The sequence below is a fragment of the Octopus sinensis genome, linkage group LG23, assembly GCF_006345805.1.
Source record: "Octopus sinensis linkage group LG23, ASM634580v1, whole genome shotgun sequence".
Taxonomy (NCBI): Eukaryota; Metazoa; Mollusca; class Cephalopoda; order Octopoda; family Octopodidae; genus Octopus; species Octopus sinensis.
The window spans coordinates 16,925,139-16,953,105 of NC_043019.1; the positions used below are offsets into that span (position 1 = coordinate 16,925,139).

General features: G+C 37.6%; 2 protein-coding genes across 3 annotated transcripts in view; both read right to left on the reverse strand.

Annotated features, from left to right (window-relative positions):
* Positions 1–3,690: 3,690 nt before the first annotated feature.
* Positions 3,691–16,206, reverse strand: LOC115223457 (fukutin). The gene is made up of 9 exons (XM_029794040.2): positions 16,057–16,206; positions 12,317–12,465; positions 11,484–11,573; positions 10,013–10,198; positions 8,409–8,680; positions 7,816–8,078; positions 5,655–5,788; positions 5,429–5,553; positions 3,691–4,005 (listed from the first exon to the last, which is right to left on the reverse strand). The coding sequence occupies exons 2-9, from the start codon at positions 12,407–12,409 to the stop codon at positions 3,792–3,794; spliced, it is 1,377 nt and encodes a 458-aa protein (XP_029649900.1). The 5' UTR covers positions 12,410–12,465; positions 16,057–16,206; the 3' UTR covers positions 3,691–3,791.
* A 5,185-nt stretch (positions 16,207–21,391) lies between these two features.
* LOC115223374 overlaps positions 21,392–27,967 on the reverse strand; it is a 34,848-nt gene continuing 28,272 nt past the window's right edge. For both annotated transcript variants that reach the window (XM_029793872.2, XM_029793871.2), the window contains 4 exons: positions 24,508–24,564; positions 23,047–23,108; positions 21,707–21,917; positions 21,392–21,618 (listed from right to left, as the gene is read on the reverse strand). In XM_029793872.2, coding sequence (XP_029649732.1) covers positions 21,539–21,618; positions 21,707–21,917; positions 23,047–23,108; positions 24,508–24,564 — 410 coding nt within the window. In that variant the 3' untranslated portion in view covers positions 21,392–21,538. The remainder of the gene's footprint in view (positions 21,619–21,706; positions 21,918–23,046; positions 23,109–24,507; positions 24,565–27,967) is intronic.

Consider the following 27,967-nt stretch of genomic DNA (forward strand, 5'->3'; position numbering starts at 1 on the left):
TACGTACATATATATGTATGTGTGTATGCATGGTACATTTGTATAAGCTCCTACTAAACTTATCTTACACTCTCTATGTGTGTGTGTATGTGTGGTTGTGTGTGTGTATATATATGCTACATGTGTATAGGCACCTGCTAACCTTATCTTACACTGTGTGCTTGGCTGTGCCCTGTTGCACCCACCAACACTGACTTCCCAAAATCCTCTTCTCTCCTCGTTTCCTCTTCCTTTATCTTACTAACAGCTGTCACACTCAATGACTGCCACTAATACACTAAACACCATTCATACTTGTGTGTTATCTATTCTCACAACTGCAGCAATGGAGATCTTGATGAATGGGAGTATAATTAGCATAATTAATCAACGAACCAATGCCAGGTGGGACATCTCCCCAAGCATGTTCTGATGACAATCGACCGAAATACACTTTCCTTGATTCAGATGCAGACATCATACATCAGCCACCCGACCAAGATGTCGTTGGAAATTCCCATCTTCTTCTTCTTGTTCTCAGATCAAAAACTTTAAGAGTTGCCATCATCAGCATCAACATAATGAAAGGCAGATCTAAAGAGATTGTGAAGATGCTCGAATCAAAAAACAAACGGCTTTTTGGCCAGGCATGTTTACATGGAATTTTTCAAACAAATGGCACCGTACGATGGTCTCTGTTGTTTATGATTAAGATGCTTGGAGCAGGACAAGGGCTAATGCACACACATATACATACAAACACACTTGCATATACATCCTGGGTGCAATGGGAAAATTGTTGCCATTTTATATTCTAAATTTTGTGCATGCGCATTGTTTGTTTTTGATTTTGTCAACTACACAGTATAGTAGGGTCAGTTGGGCACTGTCTTTGAGATAAATGGCACCATGAAGCAATTCACTCTGCCAGAAATTAGGAAATGACCTGCTGTACTGCTTGACAATCATGCCGGAAGCTCCAATACGAGCATTTTAGAGTGTTTGGGTGTCAATTTGAGGACATAAAAATCAAACATCCAGTCAATATCATGGTGCTTGGAGTGATCACTAGTGATGGTGACGTTATGCCACCATTCATCTTCCCACATGATCTCAGACTCAACACGAAGGCCTACATCAAGTACATGGAGAAGGTAGTGCTGCCCTGGGTCAAGAGGGTGGCTACTGGAAGACCATATGTCTGGCAACAGGACTCTGCACTTTGCCACAGAAACAGGAGAACCCAGTCATGGTTGTCAGACAACTTCTGCAATCATGTCACCCCTAATATCTGGCCACCTAACTCCTCAGACTGCAACCCCCCTGATTATTATGTGTGGGGTGCAGTTGAGCAAGAGACCAACAAAACTCCTTGTAACACCAAAGATTAATAAAGGCAAGGATTATGGCAGCATTCACAAACTTAAACAAGGAGATTGTCCAGAAGATTTGCAGGAGATTCCGAAGTTGTCTGGAGGCCGTGATTGAAGCCAATGGAGATTTTATTGAATAAATTTACTCTTTAGTATTTCAAGATATATTTATGTAATTTTGGTAAATATATCAGTTAAAATAAGATGTCAGTGTTATTTTCATTTTTGCGTAATTTATACAACAGTTTATTCACCGCACCCTGTATATGTATATATTTATATATATTTGCATATGTACAGTGCTGGATTAACCCATTAAGCAAAATAAGCACGTGCTTAGGGCATCAAAGGAAGGAAGGGGCACCACAGAAATGAAAATCCCTTTAAACTTGCTAAAATAATATTTATAATGCCTTATCACTTCTAAGTATAAAAGCAGAAGTTTTTACATAAAATTAATTTTAACGATATCATCAAAGACTTTGCAATTAAAAAAGAAAAAAAAAAAACCAAGGAGAGAACTTTTCAAATATAAATAAAATGGAAGCATACAAAAATAAACATTATTTTCCATCTTACTGTGAATTTTGTTTCATTTTGAAAAATAAAAATTAATTTTCTTTTATTACCATTTACATATACTTGAGGGCAGCAAAACCTTTTAGGTGCTAAGTGCCTCTATGGGTCTTAATCTGGCCCTGTATGTGTGTGTGTGTGTGCATGCATATATATATATATGTGTGTGTGTATATATATATACACACACACACACTAGCAGAGATACCCGGCATTGCTCAGGATTAAAATGGCATAATTTGTATATAATATATTACAGTTATGTTGAAACAGGTGATACAGGAAAGAGCAGTTTTGACAACAAAACATTTGTAGAGTAAATGATGGGCTAATTTGACAAAGCGACATGTTATGCGTTTGTTTGGAGTATTTCAGGCCCTAACCTGTCACGGAAAATGGGAGGTGGAGGGGTTATGTGATTTTTGAATGCACTGAAAAGCTGTCAGTGGATACACTCTCTTTTGCAGCATTCGGTGCTGTGTCTAACACGACCCATCGTCTGAAATTTTGACACCTCCTTCAGGTTTGTTGTCCTACATCACTCATAAAGTAAATTTGGAGGAACTGTGGCTGTTCATTTGTGGGTAATAGGGAACCAATGAGGTGATAGACTTGCCCTTGAACTTTGACGTCATCGTAAATACATGTTTATCTATCTTAGATGCAGCAAACGATGTCATCTACAGAGTTGTATTGTCTGATATTGTTCAGAAAAATCCTTTGACTGGATGGAAGTGCCTTCCAAGGAGGTCCATAAGAAGTCGAAGAGGGGCTGGTAGTGCTGGCAATGTTACCTGACCGCCTGAGCAGCACATACCGTTTATTTCATTCGAAAATTTTAAAGCTCTACAGAAATGACAATTTGTGGTTAGCACACCGATTTGGACAAAGTTATCATTTTTATAAGAATGGGATGGATCATATCTGAAAACAGCTTCAGAAGTTGTGAAGAATGAATTTGTACATAGTCTGTTTCTGAGAGCTATTCTATTGGACCGCTGTCTAATCATTAAAACATTGATTTAATGATCCAGCATTAATTGCTGCAACATGCATTTACTGATCTTGAGAAAATCTCATCTCTCTTCAGGCTCTTGCCTTCGGTTTTCTACAATCCTCCTGTTTCTGGAGAGATTACATCTTTTCTGTGTTTCTCCCACTCATTCCATAAAACTTTATTCCAAGAGAGCAGAAATCGAAAGAAGAGAAAGCGAAAACAACAGAGAAAGAAAGTGAAAGATGTATGTACGTCTATATGAAACGGACTTTGGTTAGCCTACAGTTATAATAGAAGACAATGTGCTGCGCAGTGAGACTGAACCTGAAACCAATTGGTCGGGAAGCAAGCTTCTTAACCACACAGCCACAAATTAAAACTTGTCTTCAAAATTTCCTGACATTTTAACTTCCAATCAGCAGTTTAATAATGACAAATTTATTTCACTAAATTCTTCCCTATTCTCAAAATTAATGAAACAAAAGCATTATATTTCAACAGAAATATGGTAACAAAACGGTTAAATAATAATCTTTTTTTTCCAAGGATTATTTGAAAAAAGCTAATGACAAAACAACTGAAAGCTGTAGACGTCTCTAGTTTTTTGTCTGTTTGTGTGTTATGTAGTGAGTATCACCGCATGAATGTGAGTTATTCCAACAGCAGCGGCTGCAATACACAAGCACACCCAACCATACACTCAGTAGGCATATTAAGAAAAGTCAAGACTATGTAAAGAAATCTTTATTTCTTTTTTTTTTAAAGTTTAAATACTTTTTCAATAAAAAGAAAAAAAAAACAAAACAGTTCATCTTGAATAAATGAATTAAAATCTATTTGAATAATAAATATTCAATAAAGATTCTTCAAAATCTTTGAATTACAGTGTCCCATTCTTCAACAGGCCAGACTCCGTTGTCATGAACATTCGAAGGGCTTTTTTTCCAATCCCATTCTTTAACTGGTTTGAACCAGTCTTTACCATAATTCGCTGTAATATAAGATAGTGTGTCACAGGGAACTCGAATCCACAGGTCTAAAAACTCACTCCAGCAGAGAGTAAATCTAGAAAATATGTACCTATAAGACAGAGCAAAGTTTCATTACATACAAAGCAATGCATTGGAATTAAGTGGTGTGGTTAATTAGAATAAGAAATGTTTCTGATTAAGGCAGTGCTCCAGCATGGCCGCAATCAAATGACTGAAACAAGTAAAAGAGTAAACAAAATCAACATTATCATTCATCATCGTTCATTTTAATGTCCCCCTTTCCATGCATGGGTCAGACAGAATTGGTTGAAGGATGCTCTTCAACGGCTGGATACTCTTCCTGTTGCCAGCCTTCACCTGTTTCCAAACAAGGAAATATTTCTCCATGGTTGGACATGTTTTCATGAAAGATTGGGAATAAATGACATCACTCTTATGACAGTGATGCCTGTTTACGACTACCATGCTATGTCAAGACAAGGAAACAGAAACACACACACATTACAGGCTTTTTCCAGTTTCCCTTTTACCAAATCCACTTCCAAGGTTTTTGTCAGTGTATCATAATGTTTGAATGCTGTTGATAATTTTTTTCATTTAGTCATAGACTTGATTATGGTAAAACTAGATTACACTTTTTATAACTAGTTCCCATCTGGAATCTCCCTTTAGAAGCTGAAGTTCCACCCTCTTTGAGAGCCCAAAGTTACAGGATGCAAACGCACACATTGTTACACTTAATTCGTTACCATGCTACTAAGAACTTCTAGAAAGCCATTCATGAACATGCTTTCTCTTCAGAAACATCAAGTTTCCTCATCAATTTCCATTAACTTAATCAGTTTGAAAGTCTGTAACGGTTATGAATATTACCCCAAAATACACACAACTAAAAATGTAAACAGACAAAGATAACACTAAGCACTTAACCACAAAACTCGATTACAGCAACACTAAACATACTTCAAGCATAAAAAATATAGTTTCTTGCATGAATGAATGGTAGGTTAAATACATTATTTACATTTGACGGATATTTGTCCTCATCTTGCTTGCTGTAAACACATTTCGGCTGATATACCCTCCAGCCTTCATCAGGTGTCTTGGGGAAATTTCGAACCTGGGTTCTCATTCCTAATGTATTTTCGTTGTTGTTGTTGTTATGGTTATTATTATTCAGGTCACTGCCTGGAATCAAACTCAGAATCTTGGGGTTAGTAGCCTGAACGCCGGTGACCTGAACGATGATGATGATGCCGCCGCCAACAACAACAAAATACCTTAGGAATGAGAACCCAGGTTTGAAATTTCCCCAAGACACCTGATGAAAGCTGGAGGGTATATCAGCCGAAACGTTGTGTTAACAACAAACAAGATGAGGACAAATATCCGTCAAATGTAAATAATGTAGATAATTCCTCATCTCTTAAATATAGAACTGTAGGTTAAATAATTAACGATTTTATTTTGTCAAGTTACATTGACTTTTAAAACAATGAAATAAAACTTACTTAAGTTTCTTTCCTGTCTTGGCCTGTGTACCACCATTCCACATATATTTTGGGGTGTCATAAAAGAAAAATATGTCTAATTTGATGTCCCCTGTAGCAAATGACAACTCAAAGCTATCAGATACCTAAAAATAAAAAAAAACCCATTGATTAGTCAATATTATTAAAAATAAATAGCATTTCCATAATATTTTGGTAGTATGAATAGAAGTTTGTTCATACTTACTTTACCAAACATGAGTTTGAGAACAAAACCATTTTCTTGGAATGTTGGAATCAACTGTGGATTGTAATCCTTTATCCAAATGCCAATGTCTACATCTTTACTATGAGGAATTATACCACATTGTCGGAACCAACCTGAAAGAAAGACAAGTGAAATAAAGTTCAAGAAACCAAGCATTGTTTAAATGGTAAAGGAAGATCAGTGATGAAAACAAACATCCGAATCCTGACAATTTATGAGCTTTTAATGAGATTTAACATTTAATGGATTCAGCATATTTCAATATTTGTGTGAATTGTGGAAATGATTTTAATTACTAGTCAATTAATCAAAGTGAGATTCGGCTTCGGGTAACTAAACTCTATTGAGTCTGCGATATGGTTGCAGCGTTGAAGGTGTTTATAAGCCATTTAAGAAACACACAAAAACCGTTAGATTCACTTCAACATTTAAATTTAATTTGTCAAAATATTTTCGTCGCTTTGAGACCGCGACCTGTTAGCACGATATTTTTGTCAGTGAACAGGTCGCGGTCTGAAAGCGACGAAAATATTTTGGCAAATTAAATTTAAATGTTGAAGTGAATGTAACGGTTTTTGTGTGTTTCTTAAATGGCTTACAAACACCTTCCACGCTGCAATATATATATACACACATATATATATATGTATGTATGTATGTATGTGTGTATATGTGTATGCATGTATGTGTGTGTGTGTGCATGTCTGTGCTTGTGATTGTCCTCCACCACTGCTTGACAACGAATGTTGGTTTGTTTACATCCCTGTCACCTAGTGGTTTGACAAAGGAAACGGATAGAATAAGTACAATGCTTACAAAAATAAAACTGGAGTTGATTCATTAAACTACAATTCTTCAAGGCATTGCCCCAGCATGGCCACAGACCAATGGCTGGAAAAAGCAGAAGAATAAAAGAATACATTCTCTGCTTTGGTCTTATGTTCAAGGCATGAGAAAGCTTGAGTTTACATGAGAAGGCCTAACAGACCTGGTAGAAACAGCAGCCAAATCTCCCTCAAATCACACCTTACTGTCTTATGTATGTATATATATATGAGCCAATGAGGGGGACCTCTACATGGTAGCTAGACCTGGTAGAAATAGCAGCCAAATTTCCCCCAAATCACACCTTACTGTCTTATCTATGTATATATGTATGTATGAGCCTATGAGGAGACCCCTACATGGCAGCTAGACCTGGTAGAAATAGCAGCCAAATTTCCCCCAATCACACCTTACTGTCTTATCTATGTATATATGTATGTATGAGCCTATGAGGGAGACCCCTACATGGCAGCTAGACCTGGTAGAAATAGCAGCCAAATTTCCCCCAAATCACACCTTACTGTCTTATCTATGTATATATGTATGTATGAGCCTATGAGGGAGACCCCTACATGGCAGCTAGACATGGTAGAAATAGCAGCCAAATCTCCCTCAAATCACACCTTACTGTCTTATCTTTCTGCTACTTGGATATAGGTGTTATATTCGTTGTAAAAAACTTTCCTGTCACACACTCACGCACACGCACACACACACACGCACCCTCACACACACACGCGCGCACACCCACACACACCCACTCACACACACGCACGTTAGCTTACAATTTTATTTATATATTTGCGTGTCTATGTGTTGAAATAGGAAGTGGGAGGCAGAGTGAAAGAATCACTCACTACAGTAAGTCAATTACTTTCATTTTATTCGTTGCCCACTGTGTGTGTGCATTTGTGTGTGCTGTAAACCAGACTAAGAAAAGCATTTGACACACACACCAGAATGTGAGTTTTCTGTAAATTTTGCTTAATTGGAGTTTAAATTTTAAAAACTGGACCTGGCATGACGTGATGCATTGTACTCTCAAAAATGGTAGGTAAATTGTAATTGAAGAAATCCTATATTGTAGATTTGTATAACTCCCAAAGGGAGGCAGATAAAATCTGCCTTTTATAATAAGAGATTATGAATAGTCTTCATCCACAACCGAGAGAATAATGTTTGAAGTTAGTCAAAGTGGTTATTAGTCAACTTTTCATTTGCCAGAATTCTACCAATTCTGAATTTTGTTATTTTAAAGGGTAAAACATTTTGGTAATGAGAATAGTTTGATGAAAATGCAAAAATAATGGTTTACCCAAACATGTTCCACTACTGAGCCAAAATCTGATTTCCAAACTGTCCAAAAGATGTTTGGTTTTAGCTAACACCTGACGAGCTTTCCTCTGGAACTTTTGGCTGGCTTCTGAGTTGTCTAATCCATACATAGCCACAAATTTCCTGGCACGTGTGCTATTGCATTCAATAAATTTTGAATGAGGAATTTGTTTTAAGAATTGTTCAGGAGGCTGAGGAACGTAGACAGTCATATTGTCAACCTGGGCTTCATCCAATTCAAACCTGAAACAAACCAAGAAATGTTCAAGCCGATTCCATGAGAATTTGCAGACATTTTGTGCACAGGACAAACTATTTGATAACAATGAAACAGAATGTTATACTGCATAAGTCAACTGTTTATAAGGACAGAGTACAGTTGATTCAGTCAGCCCAAATATATCACTGGTATTTATTTTATGGAAGTAGCAGATAAGAATGGCATTATTTAGCCCTGATAGGATTGGAAATAACATAATATTGAAACAAATTTATTCAAGCATTCAACTATTTGTACAAAGTTGTTTGTTTTCATTACGTTGAAATGATGTTGATAAGGAAACTGTGACTCACTTTTCATATGCTCCAGCATGAACGCCATAAACGATGTCCCCATGAGCTTTCGATGGCAGAACACTGTTGAGTCGAGAAAGCGGACTAATTGCTCCATGCCAGAAGTAACTACCAAGCCGAATGTGAAACATAACAACTTGAATAACAGTGTGGCGTTGGGCGTTCCGTGGATACAAAAAGAAATGAGTTGGGATGGTGTCATGACGAAAACGTGGATCAGCTTGTTTAATACTATGGATGAAGAAATCACTTATTAACATTTGAGTAATACCCTGGGGGGAAAAAAAGGGGAAGAAGGAAAGAAATAATTAAATAACATCCAAACCAATTTTGAAATTAAATGATATTAATATTACATTTACTGGGAGAAACTGAATAAAGTTGGTGTGGTGGTGGGGGGGGGGAGAGGGGAGTTTGTATGTCCTTAGTAATTTGCTTTATAATAAATGAATAAATTCAAGAAATGGGTGAATTTCCTAAATGTAAACACTTTTCACACACACACACCATGAATAGTAATATCAGTGCCATTCACACGGTTTATATAGGCCTTAAAACCCCCACTTAAAATAAAAGAAGTAGCAAGAACTCACTGGCTCAAGATTTCATGTAAATAAGAAATCATAACAAAATCATAACAAAATCATAACAAAACAAAATATATAAATCAGGTCAATTAGATATCGTCAATCATGCTGAAACAGTTACAAACCACAACACCAGGGAACAACCTTTTCCTCCTCCTCTTCATTAATTGTTGTCAATATTCTGAGAATATACAAATAATTAAATAAACTAAAACACCTCGTTATCAATATTTTTTTTTCCCTGAAGATGGTAAGCTGGCAGAATCGTTAGCACACTGGTCAAAATGCTTGCAGATGGCATTTTCATTTTTTTCAAAATGTTTACTAAAACTCAAACAGGTTTTACTATAATCAAAGTATTTTCTGTTATATCAATAAATATATTCTATTCTTTTCCTCTAAGAAAAAAAAAAAAAGAATTCATTTTGATATCAGATGTTTAAAACATTGCAGTGAAATACTTTTAAGAAAGTGTCCTAATGCCAGCAATGCAACACTTGCACATGGGCCACAATAGTTCATCCATTGTCTACAGAGATAATATAATACCTCTATACTCTAAGCATCTACATGTATAGATGTGTATAGACAAAAAGGGTGTATACTCCTGTCAATATAGAAATAAATCTGTGTGTGTGTGTCTACTCTCCACTGCTTGACAACCTGCGTTGGTTTGTTTACATTCCTGCAACTTAGCATTTTCAGCAAAGGAGACCAATGAAATAAGTACCAGGTTTAACAAAATAAACACTAGGGTCAATTTGTTCAACCAAACCATTCAAGGCAGTGCCCCAGCATGGCCACAGTCCAATGACTGAAACAACTAAACGACAAGAAGATAAATTCTTATCATGTTTTTTGTTGCTCACATTCTTCTTATCTTTGTAAAATGATGTTCAAACGTTTTGGAGGGCTTTAGAGAAGAGGTAGACTTTCAGCCATTTCTGTCGTCCCTGCCAATCTGAATAACAAGAGAAATGAGATGACCAACCACTGAAGGTAATAAGCCATAAATACCTGACTGTCCCAGTACTTAAAGTTCACTCCAAAAGTAACATGTGGCCGACAGTTCAACTGACAGTTATAGTTGATGGAGACTGGAGATGCTTTGTCGGGACTGAGGCTGCTCAAAATATCGGCATCGAGTAAGAAAACTGGAACTTTCAGCTCAGCACAAACACTAAGAAACACTTTTGCAACATCCTGTGAAATAGAATATTATAAATTGTGGTTATATATAACGTTGACTTCAATGCAATTCTTCAAAATGAAATCCTGATAAACAGCAAAAGTAAACAATGAAAATAGTTTTCTTTCACAAGATACAAAAAAGAAGTATTTAGAGTCATTCTTGGTTTATTTCAATGATTTCTATGAAGGACGAAGAAGAAGGGAAAAAATCTTGATTTCAGTGTGGAGAAGTAGACTAGATATTGTAAAACAGACATGACTACAATACAGCAGGCTACCAAATGACTGATGAATATTATAAACACACACACACATCTGTGTCGTGCTTGACTTTGTCCTCAAACATTCACTTGTTACTCCCAGCAGCTTCTCACTTTTGGTGCCACCAAAAGAAAACAATATTATCATTAAAGACATGAAATTGTAAGGATCTTTTGGACAACAACTGACAAAGGAAGAGCAACACCTTGTCTTCTGTGTGAATTTTCCATTTGTTCCTTTGTTAGGTTTCTGCTTACATTTTGGAATTTATAATGTATGCAAGAATAGCATATGTTAAGTTAATTCTGGATTTATCGTCTTTTACGGTCAGCCTATTTTTTAGTATTTCTACAGAATTAGTGAAAGATTGAAAGGCAAAAAGGGAAGGATTTACAAAGTTGAGATGTTTTTAGGGGAGAAAAAAGAATAAGATAGAATATGGATAAGTATAAAGGATAAAAAGAAAAGTTTAATAAGAAAACATTTGCAGGATATTAAAAGATGAAGGAATTTGATGGAAGATTAAAACAGTTCAGACAAGAAATAGACTTTGTTAGGAAGAAATCTGATGTAGCTTCCATTTATAAGGTATGTCATGATAACATCATCGTTTATTGTCTGTTTTCCATGCTGGCATGGATTGGATGGTTTGAGAAGAGCTGATGAACCAGAGGACTGCATCCGACTGCTATGTCTGCTTTCGCATGGTTTCTATGAGCTTCTGGGATTAACAGTAAATGATTGATGGGTCAAACAAGGTTGTTTTGTGTCTTGCTTTAATATATTGAATGAATTACGGTGATTAGCATTAGGAAAATCATCCAGTAAAAGATGGGGTTTGCTAGGGTGCTGGAAAAGAGGAACAATGACGAGGGATTTGGCATGGGCCAGGAGGTGGGGTGTAAATATATGATTGCTGCATCAAAGAAAACTCAAATCAATTTTAAAGAAAATGGAAGTTAGTTTGAAAAACATTAAAAAAGATTTATGCTAAAAGAAATATTTCCTACAGTTTTTTTAAATATTTAATCCTCACCTCTCTTGGAAACTGTGTTTTCTGTACATGATGTTTATCTTCAGATGTATAGATCAGGTTTTCAGAATTTACCGAATTCCGGGTATCATCCTACCAATAGCAAACAGACATTTTAAAAACAACAATATCATTTACAGCAGGGAAGACCTATCAGCCATTCAAAGCTACACAAAGGCTTAACTTCACTGAAATGTCTGTCATTTGGTGTTAAAGTTTTTGTTGCACCAACTGCAGTCTGGTCACTCACACTGCAACAGTTGCAGTGGAATTGTGTCAGTGACTAAGTTGCAGTGAGAGAATCACTAAGTAAATGTCAAATATTGCACAAAAGTTCGGTCACGACACAGACCATGGGATTACACCTAGAAAGTCACCCTCCCAGGCACAAGTCCGGGAAAGGTTGTCAATGGAAGACCAGCAGTCGCCCATGCATACTGGCCTCCCCTCTCCACTTCAGTGATGTTACCCAAGGGAAAGGCAAAGGGGCCGATACAGCTTGGCACCTGTGATGTCGCAACTCATTTCTACAGCTGAGTGAACTGGAGCAATGTGAAATAAAGTGTCTTGCTCAAGAACACAACACGCAGCCTGGTCTGGGATTCGAGCTCACAACCTCACGATCGTAAGCTTGACGCTCTAACCACTGAGCCATGCGCCTTCACAAAAGCCATGCACAAAAGTAGATGTGAGCATTTGGATATTTTAGTGGATGAATCATTGCACAAATAGTTTGTACAGCTCTCCACATTAGGAACCGTTTTGGATATTGTAAACTTTGCAAATAGTAAATATAAAGACAACTTTATTAAGAGAGAGAGAGAGCAAAGACTTACACGTTTCCAGAAGATACGGATGAGAAAAAACTGAAAGAGCAGAAACACTAAACTGAGTCCCACCAAGAGTTTGAAAAGCTGTGGTTTCTTCATTGATACACATTAACATGGTTGTCACACAACTTCACACATTTACGGTGGCTGCACGGCTGCAAAACAAACACCAAAAATTACCAATATTATATAATGTACATCCAAACATGGCACCATTATTGCATAGATTTCAACATATCATCAACATTATCGCATTCATTCAAACATATCCATTTTATCATGTCCCAACATCAACATTATCACATAGATTCAAACCTATCAACATTATTCACAAAGATTTACACATAACCACATTATCACAGAAAAATACATACAAGGAATTATTGGATACTTAATAATTTCTATCAAGAACGAAAGAAAACTCCATGTAATCGTTTCTAATATAGGCACAAGGCAGGAAATTTTATGTGTGAGGAGGGGGGAGCTGGGTGAATACCCACCCCCGTTCAACCGGTACTGATTTTATAAATGCCAAAAGGCAAAATCAACCAAGGTGGATTATGAATTCAGAATGCAAAGCTGGACAAAGCCCAGCTAATCCTTTTGACTGGAGTGCCAATGGTTTTCTGCCAGCTTGCTGCCTTAGTAAAACCCAGTGTATTAATAGGGGTTTGTCTGCTGCATGTGCTCTGCCAAAATCAAAGGAATACATTATCTCCAATGTGGTGGGGCAGAGGATAAGAGAGAATCAGAGCTGAACAAAATGCCTTAAGCTACTTCTTCACGTCCTCGGAACAAGTTTCTCTTTCATTCTTCTGGGGTCAATAAAATAAAGTACCAATCAAGTGATGGGGTTGCTATAATTAATTAATAAGTTATGGGAAAATAAACTCACCAACAGCAGTTGTTAAGTGGTGTGTGGGGACAAACACTTGTGTGTGTGCGTGTGTGTGTTTATGAACATCAATGGAATTTGTATCTTTGTGGTACCAGTGCCGGTGGCACATAAGAAAACCATCCGAACGTGGCCGTAGCCAGTACCGCATCGACTGGCCTCCGTGCTGTGGGCACGTAACAAACACCATCCGATCGTGGCCGTTCGCCAGCCTCGTCTGGCACCTGTGTCGGTGGCACGTAACAAACATCATCCGATCGTGGCCGTTCGCCAGCCTCGTCTGGCACCTGTGTCGGTGGCACATAAAAAACACCATCCGAGCGTGGCTGTCCACCAGCCTCGTCTGGCACCTGTGTCGGTGGCACATAAAATCACCCACTACACTCTTGGAGTGGTTGGCGTTAGGAAGGGCATCCAGCTGTAGAAACACTGCCAGATCTGACTGGTCTGGTGCAGCCTTCGGGCTCCCCAGACCCCAGTTGAACCGTCCAACCCATGCTAGCATGGAAAGCGGACGTTAAACGATGATGATGATGATATATATATATATATATATGTGTGTGTGTGTGTATGTGTGTGTGTTTATATATATATTAATACATACACACACACACACAATAGGCTTCCACACAGTTTCTGTTTACCAAATTTCACTCACAAGGCAGTGGAGACCCAAGGCTACAGTAGAAGACGTTTAACCAAAGTGTTGTGAAGTGGGGCTGAACCCGAAATCCCGTGGTTGCAAAGCAAGTTTCATAACTCTATAGCAATGAATAGTTTGAAATTAATTTAGCAAATAAAAGTTTTAACATAAAATATTATTTTATGTCAGATTTTGTAAAGTCATGAGATCTAAAGGACTGTTTAAGTCGATCACATATTATATAGACTAACTTCGATCTTGGAAAGACGTCCGACCCATGACGTGATGGAACGCAGACGTAAAAAGATGATGTTTCCAACTTCGCGATAGCGTTTCCCAGTATCATTTCCTTACTTTAACTTAGCTCCTTCCGTGACTGCATTTTCAGTTTGTAACCTTAATCTTCTACAAAACAAAATCTAACAGATTGGAAAGAACATTATACCATTACTTAATCGATAAGGTTACAACATTTTGAAACAATATCACTTTGCTATTAAATTAAGTTCATTTATATCATTCCAAAATATCGATGCCATTATTGAAGTTCTATGATAATGAGTCTAGTGTATCACAAAATTGTGAAACAGAAAACAGCTATTGATTTATAATCGAACTTAATTGGTGGTGGTGGCGGTGGCGCTACTATTATTACTAGTCGAGCATAAGTAGTAATAGTAGTTTAGAAGAGAGAGAACATAGGGCCAGTGGTGCACTGTTTATGTTGAGCAAATGTCTAACAAAATTAGTGACAGTGATAAATATTGAGAGGTTCATTCAAACATCAGAATTCCTTTCCGCAGCAGGAATCTTATTTACATGGGTTTGGATTAAGGAGAACAGCAGAAGCTAAACTTTTTTGTTTTTATCTTACGTCTGGCAGTGTTGTTGGTATATAATGATTACTTTACAAGAGGACAGAACGGGGTTACCACAGATGGACTGTATATACGAGAGACAGATTTTGAAGCAACGAACGGTCTTGTGTGTTTTAAAGCAGTTATTGACAAACTGTGGCTCGTGAAACTTTCTGAATGGCATCTTTAGTGTGAACCTTTGAACATATGCGGAGTCACAGTGTGTGTGTCTGGAGGGGTACTGTGTTGGGTTGAACATTCGTTGCAATATTCAGTAACGCCTTGGTGATGTGCTAAGTGCAGTCTACACAAGACATGAGGAAACTGCGACCAACAGGGCTCTTTGAATAGCACGCCTAATGAAAAATTATCTTGAATTCGTTTAGTAGTACAGCTCGCCCCGTGATGAGCCATGTCTCAGTGTGGTCCGCATCTGGAAAAAAGTTGTCCATGCCTGTTTCAAATCCAGTAGACATAGATTCATTGGGACCAAGGAAGAAAAAAAAAAGCTGCTGAAGCTTGTTTGCAATAAAACAATGTTAAACTAATTAAAGATGTTTAAATAGGGAACAGAATCTTGATAGGATAATTACTGGTTTACTTTGCTTCTTGGGACTCCACGCCACGAATACAAACCAAAACAAAGAACATTTCATCGTTTCGATTTTTTAAAATTTTAGTTTCGTGTTTTATTTATGAATTATTTCGGAAACAACCAAATTATTCAACAACGCGTGAGTTTGTGTAAATGGATTGAAGTTATTATTTTTCTTCATATGATTCGTGAAATTTAATCAATAAACAATTTAAGGGTCAATTTGATAAACGTGAGCAATTTTCCATACAACGAAAGTTCGACAATATTTTCAAGAATTGGAGGCAAAAGGAAATTACTGAATGTACACATTAAAACATAAACAAGAATAGAATAAAGCTGTTCTAGAAGAATAAAGGGATCAATCGCAGGATAGAAACGGGTCAGGTATTTACTTTGTTATTTGGTGGGGGCACTTTACACCAATTAATAACAATTATAATTATGGTGGTTGTCCTCCTTGTCTTCCGCTCCTGTTATGATATTTCATTGTTTCGATATTTCTTCTACTGTAGAAAGGAATAAAGAAACCGTTGCGACACAGGAGGCTTAAAGTAGGTTTGAAGACGATTCCAAGACGGGAACCGCCACCGCGACATTAAAAGACATCGATTCCGACGCGAAACTGGAGACAATTAAAGCAGCCAGGAACAGTCTCACAACAGAGGAATGTTAGTGGGAAGGTATGTATGATACCAGCACAGTTGTTGGCACATGTCGATTGGGAGCAGAATTGATAAATAGCGATGAACTTACCAAAAGAGCAACAGGGGAAAAGAACGTCGGAGGCCAACATCCAGAGAAAACAGCCATGTTAAGCAAGGGAAATAACTCTAGGTAACTGAGGGAGAGAGACGGGGCTCGATGAGGTCGTCGGATTTGCTAGAAAGGGCAACCACTACCTCTCAAATTGTACTTTGCCCGTGTTGAGTCAAATTAAGCCGCAGGCTCCACTCCTGGTGGAAGGGCATATTGGATAATATAAGTCAGGGACAAACTGATAGAAAAGATTGGGTAATCACGGCTCGAATTTCTAAATCGGCGCCAAAGCTACAACTATGTGTAACAACTATCTTACATCTAGCAGATATGCACATCGCGTTAAAATGACTTTTCCAATGACATATTTTAACGTAATTAATTATGATAGAAGCGACGAACTGGCAGAATCGTTACTACGTTAGGAAAACTGCTTAGCGGCATTTTGTCCGCTTTACGTTCTGAGTTCAAATTCCACAGAGGTTGACTTTACCTTTCATCCGTTAGTGATCGATAAAACAAGTACCAGTTGAGTACTGGGGGACGATGTACTCAACTTACCCCCGCTTCCACGAAATTGCTGTCATTGTACCAAAACAATCAATTATGACGGCAGAGGGAATTTAGATTGGTAAAGTGTAACGGGGGATCAAAAGAAAAAAAAATTATAAAAAAGCTGTCAAAAGTTCCTAAATATCCTCGATATAAACTCGAGACAAACGTGCATTTCCCATGTTTTATAAGATATCTCTTGACATAAATTGTTTTATAATTCCATAACATAGTTTCATTCTGTTAAAGATTAATATGGCAATGAGTCAGACACCAGATTCAGGCATTTGGAAAATTAGGATTTTGACCATTCATATCTTTTACATGTTTCGGTTATTAGACTGTGGCCATGCTGGGGCTCCACTTTGAAGAACTTTTAGTTGAATGAATCGACGCCAGTACTTTTTGCGAAGTCTGGTACTTATTCTATCACTTTCTTTTGCTGAACCGCTAAGTTACATGGACGTAAACAAACCAGCACCGGTTGTAAAGCGGTGGTGGAGGACACACGCATACGACGAACCTCATTCAGTTTTTGTTCACCAAATCCACTCCCAAGGCTTTGGTTGGCTTGGGGCCATAGAAGAAGACACTTGCCTAAAATGCTGCACAGTGGGACTGAACCCAATACGACACGGTTGGGAAGCAAGCTTCTTACTCACACTGCCACTCCTGCATTAAGCATTACTTGGAGACAAATTTCTGGACGTCTCTGTATTACGATGTTTAGTTGAAAGCTTCTCTGCACAGATTGGTTTTCAGGACAGAGCTTAGGAAGAGGCAAATCTCGTAACTACCTCTGAAAAATTATTCTCATTTTTACATTTTAAATATTAAATATTATTATTTTTCAACATCTGAGGGGCTGATTCTGATACACAACCGACTTAAATTGTGAAAGGTTCCGCCAAGAGATCTCTATCCTTTTTACGCACATCAATCTAAAGCATAGGAAGGAATTTGTTTACTTTCTTATATGGTCCAATACCACAGCTAAGGTCCTCCAATATTGATATTTATTTTGGTACTTCTGATACATCATCATCATCGTTTAACGTCCGTTTTCCATGCTAGCATGGGTTAGATGGTTCGACCAGGGTCTGGGAAGCCAGGAGGTTGCACCAGGCTCCAGTCTGATCAGGCAGTGTTTCTACAGCTGGATGCCCTTCCTAATGCCAACCACTCAGTGTAGTGGGTGCTTTTTACATGCCATCGGCACAGGGGCCAGAGGAGGCTGGCAACGTCCACGATTGGTTGGTGCATATGTGCCACCAGCACAGACGCCAGTCAAGGCGGCACTATTATTTACTTAGTGAAGAGCCATCTAACACACACATGCTATCAATTGGGGAGGAGATTGGATAAGTGTTCTCTGAAGAGCGTTCGAAAAATTGTGAAACAATCTGTCAGGAGACTCTCTCCCTTATCAAGAAACATAGAAGGAAGTATGTTTACACTGTTATCACAGCTAGGGCTTTCTAATATTCAAATATATGTATGCTGTTGTATTTTGAAGGGATTATTTGACCCTTCCAAATATTTAACAAACTGACCAATTGATCACTTCATTGATCATTCAGTCAGTTGATTTGACAGAATCCTTTCATCGCCATTTATGACTTCATCAATGTCAAGACTGTTACTCTGGGTCTGTGTTACTAAGAAAATTATGAGATTCAAGAAGTCGGAAGGGTAAGGGACACCAGACCGTTAGGCTGTGACCTTGATGTACCTAAAACTGTAAAATCTAAATGTTTTATTTGCTTATTGTTTTTACTAAAATGCAGAAAATGGGAAAAAATCCCACAACATAAAAATATGTGTAATTTCTCTTTAATAAAATCTGACAAGCTGCTTCACTTGTGGATATATATGATGTCTATATATGTATCTTCACAAGTTTCTTTAGATACCTGCTTCAACAAAAGACGTGGAACATTATTCCGTATCAGACAAAAAAAAAAAAATGCTTTTCCAAATTTTAATTGTCCCTCACCCTACCATTTTGAAAAACATCTTACAATTTTTTTCTTTTACTTTACTTGTTTTATGATTTTGGAAAAGAAAATTTTTGTTTCAAAAGGTTGAAATTTTTTAATTGCCTCATCTGCCCATTCTTTGTTCTCACAACACCAACATCAACCTTCCATAACTTTTTGTACCCAATGTGTGGATTCATGCTTAACAATAACTAGCAGATGATACTTGGCACAAACTACGGAGGAGGTATGCCCCAATGTGGTTGCTGGACATGCTAGAAACAACAGCCAATCCTACTTCAAACGTTTTATAAAATAAAGGATACATTGGAGAATGTAGTCCAAGATAAACAAAACCATGGGCTAGCTGAACGAAGTGCTTTTGATCGCAAGACTGTGTTGGTGCCAAGCAACTTTTTTTTGTCATGAGCCATCGTTTAAAATCTTCACTTTCATGTTTATCCTCATCATCATCGTTTAACGTCCGCTTTCCATGCTAGCATGGGTTGTATCTTCACAAAAATGAAAGTGAAACTTAAGTTACACAAAAACTTGTGACCTCTCTACAAGTCTTGTCTTTTCTAGTTGTACAAAATGCCAGTTCACTTCAAGTTTTACAGTTTCTAACCAGTTCTGGTCATATTTCTTTGTGTAGTTTTAAATCTCAAAAGATCTTACCAAGATTACATCTTTTACTGCAAAACTCTTGTAAAATATCATCATATCTTACCATTTCCCATCAAATTTCTTCAAAATTTTGTTGTAAACAAGTTCTGAAGTTTCACTGGTCTTCATGTGAAATTATTCATTGCCAAATTTCATCCAATATCAATAATTCTTGCTAGTTCTCTTCAAAGTTTGTCATTTCCTGTCAAGTTGCACCCATTTTTGTCATTATCGCCAAATCTTGCTAGTTCTAGCCTCTATCATAATGTCATACACATCTAGGATGCATCATAGGAATATAGATGACTCTAGTATATAACTGGTATTTTCCATCACCCCCCCCCCCCATGAAACAAAATTTCTCTTGCAGTGATTGTGAAATCTCACAACTCAAGTTGTGCCAGTTCTAAGTGATTCTCAAAATTTTGTCAGTGTTTGTAAAATACCTCCACTTCTTGTCAAATCTCATAAAATCTCACCAGTTCTATCAACTCCTGTTATTCCCAGTCAGTAAAGACACAGGCCTTCACCCTTAACCGCTATGCTCTAGAGTTAGCATCTGTTCTGAGCTGGTCTTTTTCTCTCTACAAAGATCTAATCCAATCTTTGGAAACATGCTCTCTTCCGTGGCACCAATAGCTCTCTCTTCCAACACCAGAAAGGTGATCAGCCATTAACAACACTCTTCACCAACGTCTTGACTCTTCCTCTCTCTTGCCTTACTCTTTACTTGTCTCAGTCATTTGACTGCGGCCATGCTGGAGCACCGCCTTTAGTCGAACACATCGATCACAGGACTTATTCTTTGTAAGCCTAGTACTTACTCTATTGGTCTCTTTTGCCAAACCGCTAAGTTATGGGGACGTAAACACACCAGCATCGGTTGTCAAGCGATGTGGGGGGACGGGACAAACACAAATACACATAGTACATATATATATATATCATCATCATCGTTTATATATATATAGATACATATGACAGGCTTCTTTCAGTTTCCACCTACCAAATCCACTCACAAGGCTTTGGTTGGCCTGAAGCTATAGAAGAAGACACTTGCCCAAGGTGCCACGCAGTGGGACTGAACCCGGAACCATGTCGTTCGTAAGCAAGCTACTTACCACACAGCCACTCCCACGCCTTGTTGAGCATCAGTACAAATTCCAAAGAGCAAACACTACCAGGCAGTCCCTGTATTGTTGCTTACCAGTCACCACACATTCTTGCAAAACCAACATCATTGCCCTTCACACATGCAGAGCCCTTGATCATGCCTGACATGAGAATCTCAAATCTAAGCTTCCTGTCTATGGGCTCCCAGCCATATCGTTTTCAAATTGCAGCATTCTGATATTACCTCAACTTTTTCCTCCTGTACAAATAATGAACTGATTGCTGTGACCCACAACAATGCACACACAGAAGATAGAATGATCCATTCCCTTTAACCCCCTGCACATTGGCATCAATCCACATATGACCTACACATACCACATCATCACAAACTACCTCCATAAACATCGTCGTTGTCGGCTTTATCTCATATCCGAGTATTTAGTTCCTTTGCTGAACGCTTCCTTTATGGTGATGCTGTTGGTGACCGATTCTTGCATTGACTGCATGGCAACGTTGGTGGAAGACGAGGTCGATTTTGTTGAGCTTTTCCCTCCTGTCTTCTTTGAGTTCTTCCTTTTCTCTTCTGGTGGCTTCAAAGTTTTTGGTTCCCATGGTGATGGAACACCACCACTTGGTACAGTCTCAATCTTGTGCTGCAAATGATTTAGGCTCAATTCCAGTGGCTTCCAGTTGGTTGTTGTATCTTCCAAGAGGACAACCCCGTGGTCTTTTCCCTGAAGTGAGCTCACTGAATAAGACTTGGTGTGGGAACCTTGACCCTTCCATTCTTGCTGCTGACCACTGATGATGGTGTCTCATGATCAGTGATTCAATACTTTGATTGTCAGCTCTTTCCATGTCTTTGTTGTTGATCACGCAGTGTTCCCATTCAATGTTCAAGAGAGAGCAAAGCTTTTGTTGACCATGTTGAAAACAGCATCAAATTTTCCAAAAACATGAAAACTGGATGATAAAAATTCAAATAAAACGGTTATTAAGAAGTAATCACACAAAAACCATTTCTAGCTTTATCAAAGAAACTTGTTTAAGATGATTTTATTTGATTTGTAATCAGAAATATAAAAACAGATTTCCAATCTCATTTTTTTTTCATGCTTTTAGGAGAAAAAACAAGTCTTTATAAACTTAACAGATAAACCAAACACTTAAGCATCAGATGGATTTGACATTTTCCCTTCAGACTTATGAAAATTATCTCCACTATTGTAACCAGGAGATGAACCACCTACAAAAGAAAAGATGAAAATATTTATTAGAATAAGAGGGAAATTAAAACCAAAACAAGTTTTATTAAAAATTTATATCCTGCTCACCTCTTCCACGGCCTCTTCTGCTTAGGGAACCTCGACTTTGGCTGCGAAATCTTCCAATGGGTCTTGAGGATCTTGATCTGAAAGCACCCCGCAGGATACTGCCACGTTTGATCCCCACAGGGGTTTTTAATAAAGCTGGTCGATGAGAAAGAGGCCCACGATAGTTCTGCCTACTGTCATGGCGAGGACTACCCTCGGATTTAGAGCCAAGCTATTAATAATAACAAAATATCACAATGAAAAACATGTTTTCAATCACAGCTCACAGATAATTCAACACAGGAAAGTATTTCTAGCAATGATGTTTCTTTGTGTATCTTGTAGAGAGATAAGAGAAGTCCAGTTTAGAGCTAGCTTTGATCCAACCATGACCATGCAGACTATTTTCTCTTTTACTCTTTTATTTGTTTCAGTCATTTGACTGCGGCCATGCTGGAGCACCGCCTTTAGTCGAGCAACTCGACACCAGGACTTATTCTTTTGTAAGCTCAGTACTTATTCTATCGGTCTCTTTTGCTGAACTGCTAAGTAATGGGGACATAAACACACCAGCATCGGTTGTCAAGCAATGCTAGAGGGACAAACACAGGCACACAAACACACACACGCATACATATATACGACAGGCTTCTTTCAGTTTCCGTCTACCAAATCCACTCACAAGGCTTTGGTCAGCCCGGGGCTATAGTAGAAAACACTTGCCCAAGGTGCCACGCAGTGGGACTGAACCCAGAACCATGTGGTTGGTAAACAAGCTACTTACCACACAGCCACTCCTGCACCTCATGCAGACTATTCTAGTACATTATTTACAATGGACAGACAGGTGCCCTCACCTTGTTTGTTGTTTCCACAATGTTTCGGCTGGTGTACTCTCCAGCCTTCATCAGGTGTTCTGGTGGAATTTCAAACCTAACCTTTTATTTGACTAATGGGGTACTCTGTTCTCATTCCTAAGGTGTGTTGCTGATGTTATTTTTCAGTCCCCTACCTGGGACTGACCAAAAAAATAATATCAACAGAAAGAGAACATCAGCAACATACTTTAGGAACGAGAACAGTGTACCTCATGAGTCAAATAAAGGGTTGGGTTCAAAATTCCTCCAGAAAACCTGATGAAGGCTGGAGAGTACACCAGCCAAAATATTGTGATGATAACAACAAACAAGGTGAGGACACCTATCTGTCCATTGTAAATAATGTACATAATCCTTCGTCTCTAAAATACAGAATAGACTAATTTAGCATTGTTGGAAATATAGTTTTGAAGTAGAATTTATTTGTTGCATGGTGTGTAGTAGACTCAACAATTAGGTAATTAGTGAACAAATTAAACTCACCTCATGGAAACCCCTGCTTCGATTATTTATGTCATGGACATCTTTCCAATCTGAATATTTATCTGAGGAGACACATTAAATTTTTAAGATAATGAAATAAAATAGGAAAGAATCTTGTATAGAGACAAGCACTAAAATAAACGTATATATGTATACAGCAACAGATAACAGTTTCAAATAACACCACAGAACATTTTTAAAGAGATGAGTATCAGTGAAATCAGCCATAGATAGCTTGTAAGGATTATCTGGAGGGTGGGCTGGGGTTATACACTTGACGAATAAATCTTTCAAATGATTTACATTCCTGAAACAGACACTCTCTTTACTCTTTTACTTGTTTCAGTCATTTGACTGCGGCCATGCTGGAGCACCGCCTTTAGTCGAGCAAATCGACCCCAGGACTTATTCTTTGTAAGCCCAGTACTTATTCTATTGGTCTCTTTTGCCGAACTGCTAAGTGACGGGGACGTAAACACACCAGCATCGGTTGTCAAGCAATGCTAGGGGGACAAACACAGACACACACATACATATATATATATATATACATATATACGACGGGCTTCTTTTCAGTTTCCGTCTACCAAATCCACTCACAAGGCATTGGTCGGCCCGGGGCTATAGCAGAAGACACTTACCCAAGATGCCACACAGTGGGACTGAACCCGGAACCATGTGGTTGGTTAGCAAGCTACTTACCACACAGCCACTCTTGCGCCTATGAATTTAGTTTCAAAATTAATTTACTGTTAGGAGAACAATATTCAGCTTAGCTTTGTCAATAATAGCAGTCACTAGTGATGCAAAACTTGGTTGAGTTCACCAAATAAGGTTGAAGTAGTAAAGCAAGCAACAAAATCACGAGGAAAAATATTTCCCACCATAATGTCTTTCAATGCTTTCCTGAAACACGACCTGGACTCAGTTTGCCATGAAATCGTTTACAAAATAACTATTATTTAGTTGATGAAGAAGTAATGCACATTACTTTTGTAAACCTTTATAGATCAGTGGAATTGGTAAGCTAACCAAGAGCAATGAAACTCTGCCTAAAATGAAGGTTTGGGGGCTTAATCACAGTCTGAGCAGTAGACAGGTGATATACAAGAAATACAGACTTTAAGAAAACAAACAGAAAAAAAAAAAGGCTGGATTAACTCTGACAAAGTTTTCCTTAAATGCCAAATTTTAGAAATGAATTTCCAAAGTCCAAAACAAGCCTATTATTTGAGCCCTTATCTGAGTTATATGAACCCATGAAAACCAATGTCATCAAATCGTTCAATTCATCATTAATTATAACACTGTTTTACCTCTTATCCTAGCATCGAACCATTATTTAACTTTCCAGTCCACATTATTGGTCATCAAAGCAGATATATTGCAAAGGAGATGTTGTATTAGTTAACAAGAAACTAATTATTAAATGAAATGAGATGCTGAAAGAAAACTACTCACCAGAATGCTTGGAAAAACTTAGAGCAGGATCTGAAGAAGTTTTGGAATATTTTGAATCTGAAATGTTAAGCAAGCTCTTAAGTTATTTTTGGATTTCTTTACCTAATGAACTTCTGTAACAATAATAAAAGTGGGTTAGTTTTAACAGCAGCAGACACTTATTTATCTTACTTTGATTATAACAGCAAGTTGAGGGGGAGAAAGAGAGAATCAATTTGCTTTAAATAGACTTCCATGTTGAATGTAAAAGACAGGCTGTTACATCAACGGACTCTAAGATCAGTTCCTCGTAAACAGACAACTACAGTTCTCTAATTTTCTTTTTTAGTCATCACCTAACATTTTTAAAAATATATTTTCAGTTTATAGTTTTCAAATAAGCAAATGATAAAATAAGAATTTAAAATAATATTTATGCAACAAAATATCTCTATTCTATTTTCAATTATTTCATTCCCCAGTAAAAACCAGTGAAGCTGAAAAAAAAAAAACATATTTGGCAGGAAATTGATTAGAAAGTAACAGGATTATCAATCAATGCAACACTTACCTAAAAGATTAAAAGATGAAAGCAATTGGGTTTTGTTGTACATCGACAACAGAACCAAACTAATGAGAAACGAAACAGTAAGGGTGATGAATATATCTGACTGGAAGAAAGAAAGGGCCATGTTCTACCTAAGGAATTCAGTATCCAGTTTATTCTTTCACTGGAGGTCATGCTGGGATATCGCTTTTGGGGGTTTAGTTAGTCATATGACCCCCAGTACATATTTTATCATCTCTATTTCTTGAAGCATTAAGTTACAGAACACAAAGGAGGACAATATGAACACCAACATAGAGAGATGGCTAGAAAGAGACAAGTGGATAAAAATAGGACATACTGAGACATTGATGCTACTTAAAAACCTTGTCTGTTTAATTAGCACCTGTAATGATGTTTGAGATTGAACCAAAAACTTAAAAGTTAGTTTGGTCCATGAGGTTTACATCACAGACACCATCATCATTTAACGTCCGTTTTTCAAGTTGGCATGGGTTGGACAGTTTGACATAAAGCTGGCCAGCTCGGGACCTGGCCAGAGTACAACTGTCTGTTGTGGCATGGTTTCTAATGCTCAAAGCTCTTCCTAATGTCAACCATTTAACAGAGTGTGTTGGGTGCTCTTTATGTAGCACTGGCACACGCGCGAACAGAATACATCAACCTGTTTGTGCTTAGGGACTGACAATAAAATAGTAGAAACATCACAATAGAAGGGGATTCCATGGCAGTCCGCCTAAAGTGTAACTGACAACATGACTTGCCAGCAATTAATCTTTTCTCTTTCAAATTCATGTTTATGTAGTCTTATGTCATTTACAGATTATCCAAAGCGAGGATTCTACAGCAGTCAACCAGTACTAAGGGAAAACAAACTGAAAGTTACACACAACTGTTTCAAACCAAATTTGAAGAGGATCTAATTACACCACGGGAACAGCCTTGTCTGCTGAAGATTTTCTCAGGAAATTTAGACATTTTCATTACAACTAAAAAACATGTAACCAAGGAAACCACAGAAAAATGCATTTAAGTTTTCAGCCCAAGGAGACTGAATATATAAACATATATATATATATATATATATATATATATATATAAATAAAATATATATAAATATAAATACAAAGAAAGTATTGTGGTTCAGTTCACAGGTGATCTAAATGATTAGGGAGGCTAGGTAAGTGCTGTAACGGATGCTCCTTCCGATGCAGCAGATATAGAATTGTTAAAGAGGACAACAAACGTGAAGGCAAGTCAAACATCTCAATTCATACACTTTATTATAATTAGTCTTACAGCTGTTTCTGGGATATCCCCCGAGTATGGGATATTCCGTTATCAGAGACATATAGGGAAAATGAGAAGGGTATGAATTGATGAAATGACGACATAGAGGAAGGGAGTAAAAGGATGAGGAGATGGAAAGAGAGAAGGAAAAAAGAAGCATAAAAGTTCATAGTTCAACTTTCCGATGTTGTAGAAAGAAGTGCATAAGTCCTTAGGTTCAATCCTGCGTGGATCCATGTGGGTTAAAATCCTGATAGTGTAAACATCCAGAGAAAAAAGACGTAAACATATCAACGTTGATATGGTAGGGGAGGTGGTTATTAAGTGGTAAAAGGAAAGAAAAGTAAATGACTGGAAAGAGAGGTAGTTAGAGTGAGGGGGAGGGGGTTTAAGGATAAAATAAGGTGTATAAGCATATGGTGTCTAAGAATATTGCGTACAGGGGTAGCCGAGAAGATAAGAAGGAGGATGAGGAGGTAGAGAAAGATAATTAAGCAAATGTGGTGAGTTGAGGGTTTCTTTTAAGCTGAGTCCACAGATGGAGTGTTGGCCCTGATACGGGATATCAGCGTCTATTATAAGCCCAGCAAAGTCTATATTGTATTTTTCTATTAATTAGATGGTGTACATGGCTGGCTAATGATGCGGAATGACTATTCTTTTTATATTTAAATGAGTTTAAATGTGCATAATATCTTTGTTTAAAATTTGTAGTAGCTACCTTTTAACCCACAACTCCCCACAATTGCTTAATAAACACAACGAAGCCTTCACTACGTGTAAGCACAAATTCTTCTGCACTTTCAAATTCTTTCATAAATCTAAATCTAAATAACACCCACATAGAATGCTCCATGATCATTAACACCTACCCTTCTATATCTCTTATATCTACCTTACCTCATCACCTTGTAAGATAAATATTAATTATTTAATTTATTTTTAAACCTTAACCCAATAAATCCCCTAATATCTAATTCTAACTCCCACTCATAAATAATTCAACATTCAACTAGCTCCTCCATTCTTGACCACCTACACACCCATAACCCCATTGCTAAAAATAACTCTACAGCCACTGACCTTAGCCAGAACAGACACAAGCATTTACCCCTGTACGCAATATTCTTAGACACCATATGCTTATACACCTTATTTTATCCTTAAACCCCTTTCCCCCTCACTCTAACCACCTCTCTTTCCTTTTACCACTTAATAGCCACCTCCGCTACCATATCAACGTTGATATGTTTATGTCTTTTTTCTCTGGATGTTTACACTATCAGGATTTTAACCCACATGGATCCACGCAGGATTGAACCTAAGGACTTATGCACTTCTTTCTACAACATCGGAAAGTTGAACTATGAACTTTTATGCTTCTTTTTTCCTTCTCTCTTTCCATCTCATTCTTTTACACCCTTCCTCTATGTCGTCATTTCATCAATTCAAACCCTTCTCATTTTCCCTATATGTCTCTGATAACGGAATATCCCAGAAACAGCTGTAAGACTGAATCTTTTCCAAAAATAATAACGTATATGACTTGAGATGTTTGCCTTGCCTTAATGTTTGTCGTCCTCTTTATTATATATGTATATATATACTCAAAAATAAGCAACA